The sequence below is a fragment of the Erithacus rubecula genome (assembly GCF_903797595.1).
Source record: "Erithacus rubecula genome assembly, chromosome: 3".
NCBI classification, from domain to species: Eukaryota; Metazoa; Chordata; class Aves; order Passeriformes; family Muscicapidae; genus Erithacus; species Erithacus rubecula.
In genome coordinates this window covers 113,247,724-113,264,494 of record NC_136689.1, presented here as the reverse complement: position 1 = coordinate 113,264,494, position 16,771 = coordinate 113,247,724, and the positions used below count along the sequence as shown (strand labels likewise).

General features: G+C 39.2%; 1 protein-coding gene across 1 annotated transcript; it reads left to right on the top strand.

The window, feature by feature from the left end:
* The first annotated feature begins 1,276 nt into the window (after positions 1-1,276).
* GGH (gamma-glutamyl hydrolase) lies at positions 1,277-16,048 on the top strand. The gene is made up of 9 exons (XM_079302745.1): positions 1,277-1,529; positions 2,324-2,438; positions 3,794-3,844; positions 6,954-7,038; positions 9,425-9,563; positions 10,283-10,389; positions 10,501-10,591; positions 11,836-11,973; positions 14,112-16,048. The coding sequence occupies exons 1-9, from the start codon at positions 1,400-1,402 to the stop codon at positions 14,231-14,233; spliced, it is 978 nt and encodes a 325-aa protein (XP_079158871.1). The 5' UTR covers positions 1,277-1,399; the 3' UTR covers positions 14,234-16,048.
* Positions 16,049-16,771: the final 723 nt, after the last annotated feature.

The window sequence follows — 16,771 nt, the reverse complement described above, 5'->3', positions numbered from 1 at the left end:
TTTAAAGAAACCTCTTTCAGTTATATAATTCTATGAAAATGTATTTAATATATATTTCTTTTTCTCAGATTGAATTATTTTGCAATACAAAAGCTCCTTAAATAGAGGAGTTCAATGACTTGCAAATTCTTCTTTATAAGAAAATAGACTAAGTAGTCAGGTATCTGGCAATTGTTCAAGTGTGTAACTCAAGTTCCAAGTAATTTACCAGCTCAAGAACCGAAACTATTGTCTTAATATTGCAGTCCTTCAATTTTAATCCGTGAATGTAAGCTGCACAAAAGAATGAACCAAGTTTCAGTGAACAAGAAAATTTTAAAAATTTAAACTTTTCCTATGAAACCAATCTTGCTTCTGGTTTATGTAGCAGAAACCGCATTTGATTGCGTATGTATATGCATATGCATATTTGGCTGGGGCTTTTTAATCCTTATTTGGACTTCACCAGCTCAATGAATATAAAGTCCTAAATGTCTTCAAAAATACTCTGATCCTGTCATTAAGTGGTAGCGTGTTTGCATGACTCAACAGTTAGGGCACTGAGTGCAGTTATTTTTTTCCTGAACTGTTAATTACTTTTAAATGTTTACATATTCTATAGGAGGGGGAACTCTTAATTGCCACTGCTGCTAATAATAAGGACACAAGATAATTGGAACATTTACATAATGAATAGTGGAGATGTTGGCATGATGCATGGTGGCGTTGCAGCTTTGAGCAGCAGTCAACAAAACAAAGATCCCTAAGTGCATTATTCTTAATAAACATTGGGAGTGCCTCTAAAAAAACTAAAGTTCCTGTTAAACGGTGCAAATATAATTTACTACTGACTGTAAGTGCGATGCGATGCACAATTTTTAAGATTTCTTTCCCTTTTTTAAAATGTATTAACACATGTTTTAATTAATAAACCCTTTCTGGTTGAACCATCTGTGTCTGTCGCTTTCCTGGAGGAGGAAGGCAGCAGGGGACGGATGGATGGATGGATGGATGGATGGATGGATGGATGGATGGATGGATGGATGGATGGATGGATGGATGGATGGATGGATGGATGGATGGATGGATGGATGGATGGATGGATGGATGGATGGATGGATGGATGGATGGATGGATGGATGGATGGATGGATGGATGGATGGATGGATGGATGGATGGCGCCGGCCTGGCAGGGCAGCGAGGCCGGGACTACATTTCCCAGCAGCCCGCACGGCATTTCCCAGCGGGCGGGACTACATTTCCCAGCGGGCCGCGCTGCGGGCGGCCTGCAGTGCGTGGCGCAGGGGCGGGCACGCGGCCCGGCCCGGCCCAGCCCAGCCGGCAGCCGTGCCCGGAGGCGAGGCGAGCCCTGCCGGCAGCCGAGCCGTGCTCGGAGCCCTTCGCTGTGCCGGCGGTGGCCATGGGGCGGCTGGCAGGGCTCGGTCCCGTGTCGGCCACCGCGCTGCTCCTGCTATTGCTGCGCTGCGGCTCCGCCGCCTCCCTGTGGCGGCGCGACCTCGCGGCGGGGCGCAATGACAGACCCATCATCGGTAAGGGCTGGTCCATCATGGGTAAGGACAGACAGACCCGCACCCATCGTAAGGACCTGCTGGGGCACGGAAACGCCTCCCGGAGCGGAGGCTTGGCTGGAGCTGTTACAAGCAGCGTTTCGCTGTCCGTGCTCTCTCTAAAAGCCAGGCTTACTTGGGAGAAGTTTCAGTGCCGGGCAGCCCTAGCAGGGAAGAAACGAGTCCTGGTCAGGTAACGTGTGTTTATGAGGCGCCCTAATTGATGCCCCGTTGTCTGGGTGCCTGCCGCTCCTCTGGGCAGTGAATGTATCCCTGCAAGCTGGCATATAGGAAATGGGAGCTTGATTAATGAATTAAAAAGAGCACGAGTCTCAGGAGGAGCGGCTGAGGAAGCTGGGTTGAGAAGAGGAGGCTCAGGGTGACCTTATCGTTCTTTACAATTGCCTGAAAGGAGGTTGAAGACAAGTGAGGGTCGGTCTCTTCTCAGCAGCTGGCAGTAGGATAAGACCACAGTCTTAAGATACCAAGGGGAGGTTTAGTTTAGACTTTAGAAAGAATTTCCTCACAGAAGGGTTGATTAGATACTGTAATGGGCTGCCCAGGGAGGTGGTGGAGTCACTGTCCTTGGAGGTGTTTAAGGAAAGACTGGACGTGGCACTTGTTTCATGGTCTAGTTGACATGGTGGTGTTCAATCATCGGCTGGATTTGATGATCTCAGAGATCTTTTCCAACCTAATCAATTCGGTGATTTTGTTACTTTTCTTTCAGCATTTGCCATTTGTGTCGTGCTAATTTTCTTCCTTTGGTCCTTCAGGGATATTGTCACAGGAATGTCACTTTGATGAATACCAGCGATTTGGAAGATCTTATATTGCAGCTTCGTATGTGAAATTTGTGGAATCTGCCGGTGCTCGAGCTGTGCCAATAAGGTACAAATTTTTTATCCTTAGGAATGGATAATAATTGCATTATGTAAAGTATGTACCATTTTAGAGGCACAGAAAGTAGTTCTGCTGCTTTTCTGAGTGTTTATTGCTCCTCAAAGACCATTTAAAGATGCCACAGTTCTCAGAGAGTTTTACTCCGAGTAAAAGCAGAATGGAACTTTTTAATACTTCTGCTTACATTACTAGTCTTTCTTTGGAAAGTTATATATATATATTTTTTTTTTAACCAGTAAAACTGCCTTCTGTGTTTTGCATGCATAGTTTTTGAAGTTAGCTATATTCAATGTCCAGTATAGTACCCCACAAACACACATAGATACCTAGATACATAGATATCTATATCTTCTTTTCACATTGTGTAGCCCCAGAATTCAAGGAAGCAAGGAAGGCTATCAGTACTCCTTTCAGAAACAAAGTCCAGTTCTGTTGGAACTGTGGGTCACTATCTCCTTGTTGTTTGGTTAAAAAGTAGCAGAATAAGTAACAACTGGCAGTACTTCATGCCAGCACTTAGCTATAAAATATTAAGTGCACTGAAACCAGATGATAAAATTATAAATTTTGGTACTTAAAAATAATACTAATGCAGCTGCAGAGAAGTCAAATAGGATGTATCTACACAGTCCAATAAAAGCACCATGTAAGTGCCCAAATTTAGAAGCCAGCATTCCTCACATAGCTGCTGGAACTTTCAGAATGTTTGTTGACTAGAAGCTTCACCAATGAATGGATGCTTCTAATTCTGGCAATTAAGTTACTTGCAGCAAAGCTGAACACTTTCACTTACACCCAACATATCAGTTCTGCAGAAGTGTGGCCATCTGTGCTGGTTTTGGCTGGAGCAGAGTTAATTTTCTTCACAGTATCTGGTGTGGGGGTGTGTTTTGGATTTGTGCTTGAGCACAGGGTTGATAATATAGAGATGTTTTTGTTATTGCTGAGCAGGGCTTACAACAGAGGCAAGGCCTTTTGTGCTTTTCACGCTGCCACGCTGGCAAGGAGGCTGGGGGTGCATGGGTGTGACCCACTGTTTGCAGCTCTGCCCTTCTTGGAGTCAGCTGGAAACCGGAGCTGCCGGTCTGCAGGAAATAATAACCATGCCATTCCTGTAAATAGCAAATTTTTCAAGTGTCTTGCACAAGGGTCTCAAAGTACCTCATTAGGAGCTCTACCTGAAAGGGCCCTATTTTCAGTCTTGAGCTGTTTCAAGTGAAATGTTTCATTTGATTTGTGTCCATTTTACTCTGTTTAAGCATGCCTTCTGCATATTTTCTGTGTCAGACATTTCAAATAAATGTACGTCCTATTTATTCTACAATTATTTTTTGGTATTTCAGATTAAATCTTACAGATGAAGAATATGATAAAATATTCAACTCTATTAATGGGTAAGTCTTGAGCACTGATTTTCTGTTGAAAGACATGACTGTTCTGTTTTGGATCTCTGCTGTGTTCTCAAGAACATTATCTTCCTACTCTCTTGAGAGGTTGTGCTGGGCACTGCAGACATGAAAATGTATTCCAAGATGCAGAATGCATTATTTCATCCAGTATTGGTGCTGCCTTTCTTTCCTTGAGGAACATGTCAGATAACCTGCAACAGTGCCAAGGCTCATCTTGGCATTCCCTTGTGTTTGTCAGGGAGAAGTGGTTTTATAGTTATGAGCAATTTTGCAAGGGGGATACTCAACTTCCTCCTTGTTAATTTTTCTGTCTTCCTCATTTGAGCTGTCACCTTAATTTTGATATTTAATAGCACTTGCTTGGTATTTCACCCCTGTTTCTACCCTTTTTTTCCCTCTTTCAGTCCTTTTCACGTCTCCTCTATTATAAAAGTTTATGATTTCCAGTCTCTTCTACTCTTTTCTCCATGTGTGCTCTCTCTCTTGCTACTTGAATGGTCTGTCTTGCCTGTTGTGATTCTGTCTCTTAGGTCTTTGTTAGAAAAAACTTCTTGGTTTTCATGGGATCTGTGGCAACTGGCCACCCACTCTGTTCTTCCTTTTCAAATGTGGGATAATGTGATCTTGCCTAACAGATTTTATTGTGGACTAAACAAAGTCAAAACCTTTTATGTTTTTATAGCCTTGTGCTGAAAGTGCACTTCAGAAGAGTAAAATCAGCTGATGCTACACTTCACAGCCATGACGGGTGTGAGGCCAGAGCATGTGATTGGGCTACTTGTAGTCATGAGATGAGCATCTTGAGCCATGAATACATTTGTTAAGCTTATGCATATAACTAGAACACTAATCAGCATGTGTAGACCTTGCAGATTTAGACCTTTGTCTGTCTGGAGTGTGTGTTGTCCTCCTATATCAACATGTCCTGGACACTGAGACGTGGGTTTTTGCAGTCTTGTGCTATAAGGGAGTGTAAGACAGTGATGCTTTTCTCTGCTGTGTGCTGTTGGAGACAGAATGAATAATTTCCTCCCTTTCTCATGGCTACCAGCTTCACTTTGGTTTCCAAAAGGGCTTTCCACCAATGGGGTCTCTCATTTTTTCTACCTCACCACCTACATCAATGCAGGAGAAAGTGTTTGGCAGTAGATCCACTATCTTTGTCCCTCTGTCCTTGCAGTCAGAAGTCAGTTGAGTTTGTGTTATGTAGGTGAGTTAGGATGGTCTATATTTTCTTTTGTGGCCCTCCACTGTCACCTGTTGGCTTCCAATGTAAAACTGTGCCTAAATAACAAAAAGGAGCTCTGGAGGGAATTACTTTTATTCTGTGGAAATTCAGAATAAGGAGGAGATACACTGATCTTTCATATTGTTCTTTGAAGTTGAAAATTACTTATTATTGAATGCTACCTTCTTAAAATCATGAGATTTACTATAGTAAAGATATAATTTTATGAATGCACTCTGGAGGTAGCTGTTGAAATGCCCAGTGGAAATCAGCTCTAACCAGGTAGTGATACTGGAATACACGTAGTTGCATTTCAATCTGCTTATGACAATGTCAAGCCATTATCATTGCTACTTAATGGGTTATTTCCTTTTTGCATTAGCAAAAATAATGATCAATTTCCCTAATTAGTATAGTCCAGATTTTGGGTTGAACAGGTGGAGTGAATTTTCTACTACTTCCAGATAAAGATTACCTTTTAGATCCTACACTTTCAAGGTAAAGATCACCTGTCTAATTAGATCTCTGAAGAAACCTATAATCTGGCCTATTTTGAAAATACCTTCAGCTGTATTAATTTTCAATGTTGACACTGGGAAGTAAAGTTTGTTGTATTTTGTGATTACTACTTTTCCAGCAAATACTTGATGGCTTTTACACAAGCCTTTGCATTATTCACATGGGTTTAAATGCATTTTTGCTCTGCAAATGCTTGGGATCATTTGAGATGTTATTTGTTTCTAACTGCTTGTTAATATCTCACTGGCACAGATTGCCATTTTCAGAGCACAGAAATGTAGAGGAAATCCTACACCCCTTTTGGTAAAAATTCAACAACTAATGGATGTGACTTGAGTAAATCCAATTGAGGTTCTGCAGCAGTGAGTTAAGGAATGCTCACACATCCAGTTTTGTTGGTTCTGCAGGCACTGTTCCAGTTATAGCCAGAAGAGGCTTCCTTTATTTCATGTTACTGTTTCTGATGGTACTTGATTATTTTCTATGTCATCATGTCCATGTGAATTCTCTGCTAGACTGTGCTGAATCTTTTTCTTCTGTGGTGTTTTTTGGGTTTGGGGAGCCATGCAGAAAATTGCCATTCCTGTTTATATTTAGTGGTGGAATAATCTTGTGCACTGTTTCTATGAAATTGTCCCTGAAATTGACTTGCTTAGCTCTGTGGGTCCTTTGTGACCAAAGATTATGGTCAAATGTGCTTTTCTTCCTTTTTGCTAGGAACTTTTTGATCTTTGTTGTCTCCAATAAGAAGGTCACTATGCCAGGGCCACAATTCTATTTTTCTGAAACTGAACAGAATGAATTAAGATCTGGTGTGGAATTTTAAAGTGGTAGTGAGAGCCAGCTGAGAATTAGGGTAGGAAATGACAGCCATGGCTTGCAACCCTTTTGAATACCAGCTGAAATCTGTGTGTTTTATGTATGTTCTGTTTACTTTCTTGGTCTATACTTTGTGATAGAGTAACCATTCTTCAGTAAAAGAACACTAAGAACACTGTGATTAAGTTAAAAGAGTGAAACACCTAAACTTAGCTGTCTGCCTGTGCACCAGCTGTCCAAACTCACATAATTAATGGAAGATTAGGCAGTCCAGTTAGTGGAGCTGACAGGGCTGTTCAGCCTATCCACCACTCAAGTGTTTGCTCTGGAAAACATATTTGAATCTCCATTGACTCTCCTGACTAGATCCTGCTGTCCATAATGGGATCATAGATGTCTGTCTGTAGATTTTTGAAACTTAGACCTAAATTGTAGCCTTAAAACTGCTATCAAACATTTCTCTGTGTACATTGCCTAAGTTTTGGGTTAATCACTGTTGCTAACATATTCTTGGATGTTGCCTTTCAGGGTACTTCTTCCAGGAGGTGGTGTGGATCTTAGGACTTCAGAATATTCAAGGGTTGCTAAGATGTTTTACCACAAGGCCTTGGAGGTAATTACTAAGGAACAGTTGGTTCTTGTTATTATCTCTGTTCAGAGATCAAAATGAGGGGTTCATATTTTTCATAGTTTTGCACTGTCATTCAGTGGGTTAACTGTAGACTTGAAAATAGTTAGCTTATTTCTTGCTTCTGCATAAAACTTCTGCATTAATAAAGATTCAGACCTGTGACACTCACTCCTGTTATATGTTGTGTTATGGTCTTAAACTCCAAAGTTCTTCAGGTGAGACTGGTATTGTTTATTCATTGTATCTGAGGCTTTATGGCTCTGTGTGAACTTGGCAATGAGGAATTGCTTTTCCACCTTTGTGCAGACTTTCCAACAGCAGGCAAGGAAGGTGCAGGCAGTGGCATTCACAGGACCAGCCAGATGCTGCAATTCAGTAATTGAGCTCCCTTTACTCTTCAGTCCCTGTGGCACCAATATTTTTATTCTTTTGTCTCTCATTATTTGTGGTGGATCTTGCAAAGACTGTCTCACTTTTATGTGGGACAATTTCATTTGTGTCTCTGGAACTGCTCACTGTGTGAACTTCAGCCTATACCTTGCTATTCAACACTGGGGCAAGGGTTTCTTGTGGTTTGTTGTATGGTTATGAAATTATGTTGACATTTCACAATGATGAACTGAGTTGCTTATGTCACTTTATGATCAGAGAGAAAGGTTTGTTAGCAGGTGTATATACTGCTAATGGCTGAAAGGCAGAAAATAATATTCAGTTCATCCTAAGTAACCCTTTCTAACAAAGGAGGATATTTTCTTTGCTGTTTGTGATAATTTTTAATTTTCACCTTTCAAATCTTAATTAGCACTATAAAATATTGCTAGATTTACTTTTGTAAGATAAGCTACAGGAATATCTTCACAAGTACAGAATGACTGAATTTTATCTTTTTCTAAAACATGAGTGGTCCTTTTCATTTGCAAATGTTCACAATGAGAAATTACTTTGATCTGGCTCTGCTTTAATATGAATAGAGGATGTGAAATGCTAATCCCCATTCAGGTCAGTAGATTTTTACTAGTTAGGCAAAAATCTAAGTGAAATACTGTTTTCCAGCTCTTAAATTAGTTTTTAAAATGTGATGTCTTGAATGGTGTTTAATACATGCTTAGCCTCCAGTCTCTAGTTTATTTTTGAACAAGAGGTAGGGGAGCACAAAATCTTTGTTTCAGTTGTAATTGCTTTTAAACTATAGTTTATTTTTTTCCTTCAGTAGTTTTAGTCCTCACTTGCAACTCCACTGTCTGTCTTTCTTGTAAGTTCTGTGCCTCATTATACATTATAAGTGATCATGAAGACTGCAGCCCTGTCAGCCTTCTTTCTGTACATCTTCCTTGTTTTGCTGTGAGAAGAAGTAGCTCTGTGGGCTTTTACTACCATGCTGTCAGTAATGCAGTGGGGGAACATTATTATTCTGAGCCTACATTTCAGCTTTCTCAAAAGTGGCTTTGAGCAGCAGCTCTTGGGGGTGGTATGTGTGTTGTGGTATGCATAACTTAAAAATGTTCAGAAGCAAGTTAAGAAAAACAAGTCAGATTTCACAAAGACAGGAGTTCTGAAACATCCCAGTTTCTAACATATGCTTGATATCAGGTGGAAACCATTTAAAATGTAATTTCCACTGCGTGTATGTACCATGCTTAGTTAGGGCACAGTAAACTAGTTGTTTTTTGGTTTTTTACTTTCTTTTTCTCCCTTTTTTTTTTTCATCTTGTTCTCACTCTGACCGGCCAACTTTTATTCTTTTGAAAATGACTGCCACTTCTTAATGTTGCTTAAATGTACATTTTGTCTTTTTGGACCAGAAGTCTAAACCTACTAGGTAAACAATCATATAGGTATGTCACATGAGACCATAGCTATGCTTGTAGTAGGATTTATGTTTTCTTAGTACAGTTAGGTGGGCCCAGACTCTGCAAAGGGTTTTGCTATGTGATCATAGCATGCTTTGTAGAAAAGGATGAATTGTAATGAATATGTTGTCCCTCACAGCTGTGACAGACTCTTGTGTCCCTTTTAATGGTTGCTTTTTCTAGAGAACTGTTGCCATTTTGTGGTTTCTGTTTAAGCCCTCTCAACATTACTTGTAGAACAGAACAGTCAAATCAGTATCCACATTAGGCTCATTAGGCTGCTTCAAAACACATATATATCCTTTAGCCTTTGTATTTTAGGAGAGACTCTAAGGGAATCTGTGCTAATTTCAGCTGCACTTGAACTGTTACAATTCCTGTGGTAGCAATTCATACTACTGTAGTTATTGTACTTCTCACCTATTCAAAAGAAAGTAAAAAGACTTGGAAGGTCTTGTCAGTCAATTTTCTGTATGTTTTCATTACTGTTTCCTTATGTTGTTGCTTTTGTTTTCTAGGCTAATGATAAAGGAGATTATTTCCCAGTATGGGGAACATGTCTTGGACATGAAGAGCTTACATATCTCACAAGTGGTGAAATTTTACTTGTTCATACCAACACAAATGGTTTTTCACTCCCTCTGAACTTTACCTCAGGTGAAAATTTCATTACATCTCATGTCTGAGTTTTGCTAAGAGGTGTTGTTTTTGTTCATTATAAATATTACAGGGAGAATGTCAGAGTCTTGATTGTTATCTTTTATGAAAATCTTTGTTACTAAGTTGCATTGACTATTTTTGTAAAGTCACTGCAGCTGTCACTTCTTAAGCGAGAATTGAGCACAAGCCATTTGAAACCTTCAAAACATATTAAGCTTGGAGAGCAGGTGATTTTAAATTTTTCAAATAATATGTTTCCTCATGATGAATAACAGCATTACTGTCCCATATGAACAGTATTGAAATCACAGAGATTCCTTGAGATAGAACTGTGGCACTTGGCAGCACAAAAGTGTGGCCTCTCTTGATACTTTACCCTTTGTGAGTAATAAAAAAAATGTAGGATTCACAAATTCTGTCACTTGTGCTCATTGTGAGTGGAAAGGCTGCTGAAATGAGTGTCAAAGAATGATGATTATTTTAGTGAGAACTTTGCTGCATAGGTTGGATCCTCTCTGGGTCAAAACCGGTAGACAGTGATAACAGCATATGGAAAATCTGTTGATTTCCTACTGATATTTCTTGCAGGATATTCTAAAATAACAAAGATTTACTGCCAAAAACATTTAATTATTTTATTAATTTTCTTCTGTCAGTATAAATCCATTTGAGACCAGTTTCAGTAATGAAAAATACAATTTTTTTCTTTGTAATAGCTGCAAAAGACAGTAAAATGTTCAGGAATTTCCCTGATGATGTGTTACACGCACTTGCTACTGAGCCACTGACATCAAACTTTCATGTATGGAGCCTCTCCATGCAGGTATTTGATCTTTAATTTCCTGCATACAAACACTTTTTTTTTGTTGTTGTTAAAACTAGAAATAAATATGCAAATAACACATTTTCTTTCTTTCCCCTCTCCTTATTACAGAATTTCACCAATAATGAAAAGCTTCGGAATTTCTATAATGTTCTGACCACTAACACTGATGGTGAAGTGGAGTTTATATCTACCATGGAAGGTAAGGAAATTAATTTCCTTTGGAAGCTGTGACTGTAACAACCTAGTTCTTTAGGGGTGTTGTGGCATGGATGTGAATTCATATTGCAAGTTGTTAAAATAGCTGGGTGAGCACCAGCCCTGCCAGTGCTCTGGCTGTGAGAAGCATTTTTGATTGCAGGGATATTTTATCTTTTGAGTACTGTGAGCCTTATTGCTCCTCCCACCTGCCATTCCCTTTCCAGATATGCTGTTACACTTTAGCACTGTGTATTTGAGTGCTGTGGTGTGATCTGCACAGCATTTGTGTTTCGGTAGTTGGATCCCTGCTTGGTGCAATGTGCCTCTGTCGAGCTGTGCTTTCCAGCCTGCTCAGGCTTGTGTTTCCCTGGTGCTCTCTGTCTGTTTTCTGCATGGGAAGAACACTCCAGGCTGCTGAGGGAACAGCAATATCCCTCATCACCTTAGTGGCAATGCTGGTAATTGCTCTCCTTCAAAAGCCTTTTGCATGAATTGTTTTGTCTGTTTCATGCTGGGCTTGCTCAGCTCAGGAAACAAGCTAGCTCTTCAGGGAGTGTTTTATCTTGATGAGTGCACCCCTAGCAGCCTTACCTTAGAGCCCAGCTGTCACCAATGGGATTCTTCTGTGTGGCATCCTGGCTGGCCTCCAAAAGAGAAGAATAGCACTTTGATCAGCAAACCTGATTAGGCTAATGACAGGCATCACCCGTGCCTGCAAGCGGTTTGTGGAGCACTCATCAGCTGCTGTGCCGCTATTCCCTGGAGGGGAGCTAAGGACTGACCCCCAAAATGTGTCAGGCCTGGCCAGAGCAGATGGGAGCTGCCCCTGGATTGACTGGGCCTTCAAGCAGTTACTAAGACTTGGATCTCTCCCATGGAACTGGCATTCAGTATGGCTGTGAATGCTGAGTGATGCTGGCAAGCAGATAGGAGGCTTTGAGACTGGTATACTTGGAAATTTATTTTCTGGTATGTATGTACATTAATTCTGAAATAAATAATCAAAAAAGTTATGAACAAATATTTTCTTGCTGGGAATGAGACCCTTCTTTTACAATATGAATTTCTTTTCCTTCAGTTCTGCTGTTACTTTAACAGTTTTCAGCTTGCTGTCTAAGCTTTTGTGAAACTGTTGATAAGTGAGGTATAGCTGTAGCTTATCCTCTGAGTTTATTTTGCAGTAAGAATAATTAATTACATAATTCTTCAGGCATACACCTTTACACACTTTGTGTTTTGTTGTAGCATACAAATATCCAATTTATGGCATGCAATGGCATCCAGAGAAAAATCCTTTTGAGTGGAAGGATTCTCCAGGCATTCCACACTCACCATCTGCTGTAAGAGCAGCGTATTACATGGCTGATTTCTTCGTTAATGAAGGTAAAACACTGATTGTCTGTAAATGTTGGGGGTTAGAGTGAAGCATTTCTGAAAAACTTTGAAGATATCAGACTTCCTTTTCAGCTGTCAAAGTTCAGTACCTCATAGTGCTTTCTGAGATCACTCAGATCACTCTGCAAGCTTTATAGACTTATAAACATCCAAGGACACTAAAAGTAGAATGGCTTAGTGACAGTAACATCAAAAGGCCAAGCATTCCACAAATTCTTTTGACTAGGTTGGCTCTAAAACATTGTTCTTTGACTTTCTACTGTTTCAAAATATCCCTGTAACACTTTGGCCTCCCTTGCACAAAGACAACAAAACAAAAACAAAAAAAGTACTCCATTCATTATTCAGGGGCTTCTTCAGTTCCAAACTGGCTTACAGTCATTCAATGTGTTATTTTGCTTGCAAAATGCACACACCAGGACTATAAATAGGGCTTGGGGAGTATGGGTGTGTCAGAAGGGTACATTATGGTGTCCAACAGTTGTATACTAGAGACAACACAAGGAGTTTTTGAATTTTACAGAGCTGCTATTTTTTTTATTTATACCCTAAGAATCTGGAAGTAACTAATGTGTGACATTTTGGTAGTTTATGACACTTCTCATCTGTTTGCTATAAATAAGCAGGATATAAATAGAGAAGTATTTGAAGGAATCAAACTTTATTCCTTAATTTATCCCTACTAAATCATTCTGCCTAGGCTATTTTATGAAATTGTCTTACCTCCTTGATGGGGACTATGAAGAACATAATAATTAAGCTGGTTGAGTTTGGCCTCTAAGACTTGGTCTCAAATCAAAAGAGTCAACTTAATGAAGAAACTAGACAGTGATGTAAAGAAATGCAATTTGTGCTGACCTGGTCAGTGAGAGTGTAGAACTAAAGGTTGCATTTCATACAAATTCAAGGTACTTTTTTTGCATTAAGTAGTCCTGCTCCTCTTTGTCAAAATGTAGGAAAACCATTTTGATAGGTAACTTAGAGCCAGGCAAAACTGGGTCTCTGAGCAGCCTTGTCTAGTGAAATGTGTCCCTGCCTATGGCAGGGGATTGGAACAAGATGATCTTTAAGGTCCCTTCCAACCCAGGCCATTTTATGAGATGGCAGACTATGACAAAAATAAGGGGGAAATAGGAGAAAATACAGTATGAATCTGTTTTTAATTTTGTAGTCTAATACTAGAATGCAGTATGTTTTCTGGCTATGTTTGCTACTTTCTCTGGTGTCTGTCTGCAGACAGTATTGCTAGTGGAAGTAAATTTGCTCAGGCCATTATCCAAGTTAAGTGGGGCAAACCAAGTGCCAGCTCTGCCTGTAAATCCTGTTGAGACACAGTGTGTGAGTTCTTTTACATATGTGTACACATCCAGGGAGCTTGTGCAGAGTGCCACACAAATGTGTCACTAGCTTGAGGATCTACTGACCTACAATTCCAGTACAATTCTTTGGCCAGCTCTGTCTACCCCCATCTTTTCTACCAAATCCTAAATTATTCTTCATTGCCTCCCCAGTCTTTTGGGGAGGTACTGAAGCATAAGCTGCTCTTACTGAGTACTTAATATCATAACTTTGCAATGAGTAATTGACATTTATAGCTAATTTAAGACAGAATATCTTCCCTAACTTTGAAAATAAACCACAAGATGAAAAATGTAAACTGCTTTCATCTGGTAAAAATATTCTCATGTATGATCAGTTAGTAACTGACACATTCTACTGAAATACCATTTTTGTATCCCTCCATCATTAACAACTGAAGAGTTGCCAATGTGATAAACCAGGGGAGGATTCAATTTTATTGTCCTCACCAGCACGGTCCATGCAGCTTTCAGTAGACTGATACTATGATGTATTTCTTTCAGAGTTAAAAGTTCTGGTATTTCTGGTAGACACTGCCAGTATCTCATGAATAACTATTTTATAGAGTCTTGGCTTTAAATTCTCCCTCTCCAGTAACAAAATATGCTTCAACCAGTTTTCTGAAGATGTATCTTCATGGTTCTTCACATACAAGCTACTGTAATTCCATTTGTTGTTGTGCTACACAAAGTAACTTACTTTGCCAAGATAAATACTGTTGAGGAGAATAACATTAAAATGATCTGTACTTTTGCAATATTTTACAGCCAGGAAGAGCATGCACCATTTCTCCAGTGAAGATGAGGAAGCAAAAGAATTGATCTATAATTATGATCCAGTTTACACAGGACCATTTTCTGCATTTCAGCAAACCTATTTTTTTGATTGAGTATCTTGTCAACGGTGCAGTGTTGCTATTTATAAATGGAATTATTTGCCAGCCTTGTGTAATTAAGCTGATATAGTGACTGAAAGCTAAAACAGTTCTCCTTCACAATGATTTATTCTGTGTATCTTCTGCACTATTGAAACATTAATATATAAATTTACATTCAATAACATAATAATCATCTTGGATCATACTTTAAGGCAAGCTACAGAAAAATGTATTTTTCTTCCAGGAAGGAGGACTTGATTATGCTTATAAACTTTGAAGTAATTGCCTTCAGTGCAAGGAAAAGCTTTCATATATTTTGAAATGTGAGGCTTACCTTTGTAAAATGTTGTGGACTATGATAGCACTAGACACTTAGATACATTGTGTAGTAAAACCCTGTCTTTTTCAAAAGATTTAGCAAATGAGTCTCTTGGATTTGTCATAGATGTGTGTATGCAGCCAAGTTCTTGACAGGGACTCTTTTGTCATTTCAAAAATTGACCAAAATAGTAAGGCATGATAGCAAACAGGCATTTTTGCCTAAGAAGCACATTATATCCTATTTGTGAAACTGTTTCTCTTGTACACTGAGCATTTTTTGTAGTCCTTATGCCTTGTGAGGGCTTTGTATCAGATAAAATAAGTATGTTTGGAGGGCTAAGAATTTGTCTTGGACTAAGTGGAGTCAGCAGCTAGATATGAGATACAGACACTCATTCCTTTGTATTTAAAAGAATGTAAACCTAATTTTCTTGAAAATGTCTGGCTTTTCCTATAGCTGGATAGAATTTTCATTTGAAGTCAAGAGGTAGTTTGCTATTATATTAGTAAACAAGGTTGTTTCTTTCTGTCTTGTTTGATAGTTCAGTGCAACTAGAATTTAAACAGCAGATGAATGTATATGAGAAACCTGTTGAAGGTGACATAATGTGATAATAGCAGTTGCATGCAATACACTGATACAGTTTTTTCTCTGCTTTGCTTCAGACTTGGTGAAAGTTTTGTTTCGTGGTTTTGTGTATCGTCCAAAAAGGAACTAAGATTAGACAATCAGATATAATTCTCCTCTCTAGCATAGCTTCCATGCTCTTGTTTTAACATTAATGAGGATTTGGAGTTTATGAAGAATTCAGGTTTATAAACTTCAGCTCTGTTTGGTAGAACCTCATTTTTCTCAGGTACCATATCTGAATAAGTCTCTGGTAAGTTTCTCAGGTTTTTCAAGTAAAACACTCTCTAACTTGTTCTTTATCATAAAGCAACTGCATAAGAATATGTGAAATGCATCACTTAAAAAAAAAAAAAAACAAACTTTGAGGAAACATTAACTGTGACTGGCAGAAAAACACTTCTAGGTAATTACAAGCTTAAACATAAGATATTTTTACATTTGTCATATCAGCAAACTTAGTCAATGGTTTTCTTTTTAATGTAGGTAATTTTATTAACTGACTCCTGAATAGAACCAAGTTTAAAAAGAGGGTTGTGCTCTACTGTTGTACGTAAATGTAGCAGCTGTGATACTTTGAAACCAAGTCCAGTTTTCTACCTGCTTTTCAGGCTGTGTTCTTTGGAATAGCTCTAAGAATTTGCGTAGATAAGATGGGCAGGTTTTAGCCTTAAACCAGAGATGAATCTTGCCAGTGAAATGTGTGGTAGTAATTAGTTCCTAAATGTGTAATTACAAAGAGTATTGTGTGTAATATAATGAGAGAAGTTTATATAGTATTAATTTGTGTCTCCTTTATACCCTTTATCTTGTAAAGCCTTATTTGATGATATGTATGATTTTTCTATGATACATGGAATAAACTTTCATTCAAGCAGGCTTATATTTTTATCATCTTTTAGATACCACAGATGAAGTACTGACAACAGTCCTTGTCTTTTTGTTTCCATCTGTGATAGTCATAAATCAGGTGGTTACAACCTGCATCTACTTTTTGTAGTCATGCCAGCAATCAGGGTCAGGATGAATGAGATTATGGCCCAGCACAGACATGCTCAGACTGCAGGTACCGTTGCCCAGGGCTTGAGTTTAACTGCACCTTAATGTGACTGCTGAGACTGGGGTAGGAGCTTTCAGGAAGGCTGCCACAGCTCCTTCTCACAGAGCCTTTCCCATAGAAAGCTCATTTTCATAGAGCAGGTTATTCCTAGGAACAGTGTCAGAGCTTGCTCAACACAGGCAGCCAAACCCCCATGAAAGTGGGAAGGGGCTGCAGCACTAATGGGGCTCTCAGGGCTCTGAAAGCTGTAAGCAGAGAAGTTTCTGTCTATTCCTTATAATATCCAATATCTTCAATCATGCTCTAAAGCCAGAAACAAACTGCAGGAATCCAGAATTGTCTAGCAGTCACCCAACAGCAAGTTTAAAAGTTTGTTTTAAAGAAGACCTCCCCTGGTTTTTCATGCACAGACAGAACTCCTAATACAGTTTTTAGAATTAATGCTAGAAAGAGAGAAGAGCCTGTGACCATACTCACAGTATTGAGTCTGGTGTATGAGCCTAACCAGCTTGCTTGTTGCTGTGTGGGAAGACCATCCACT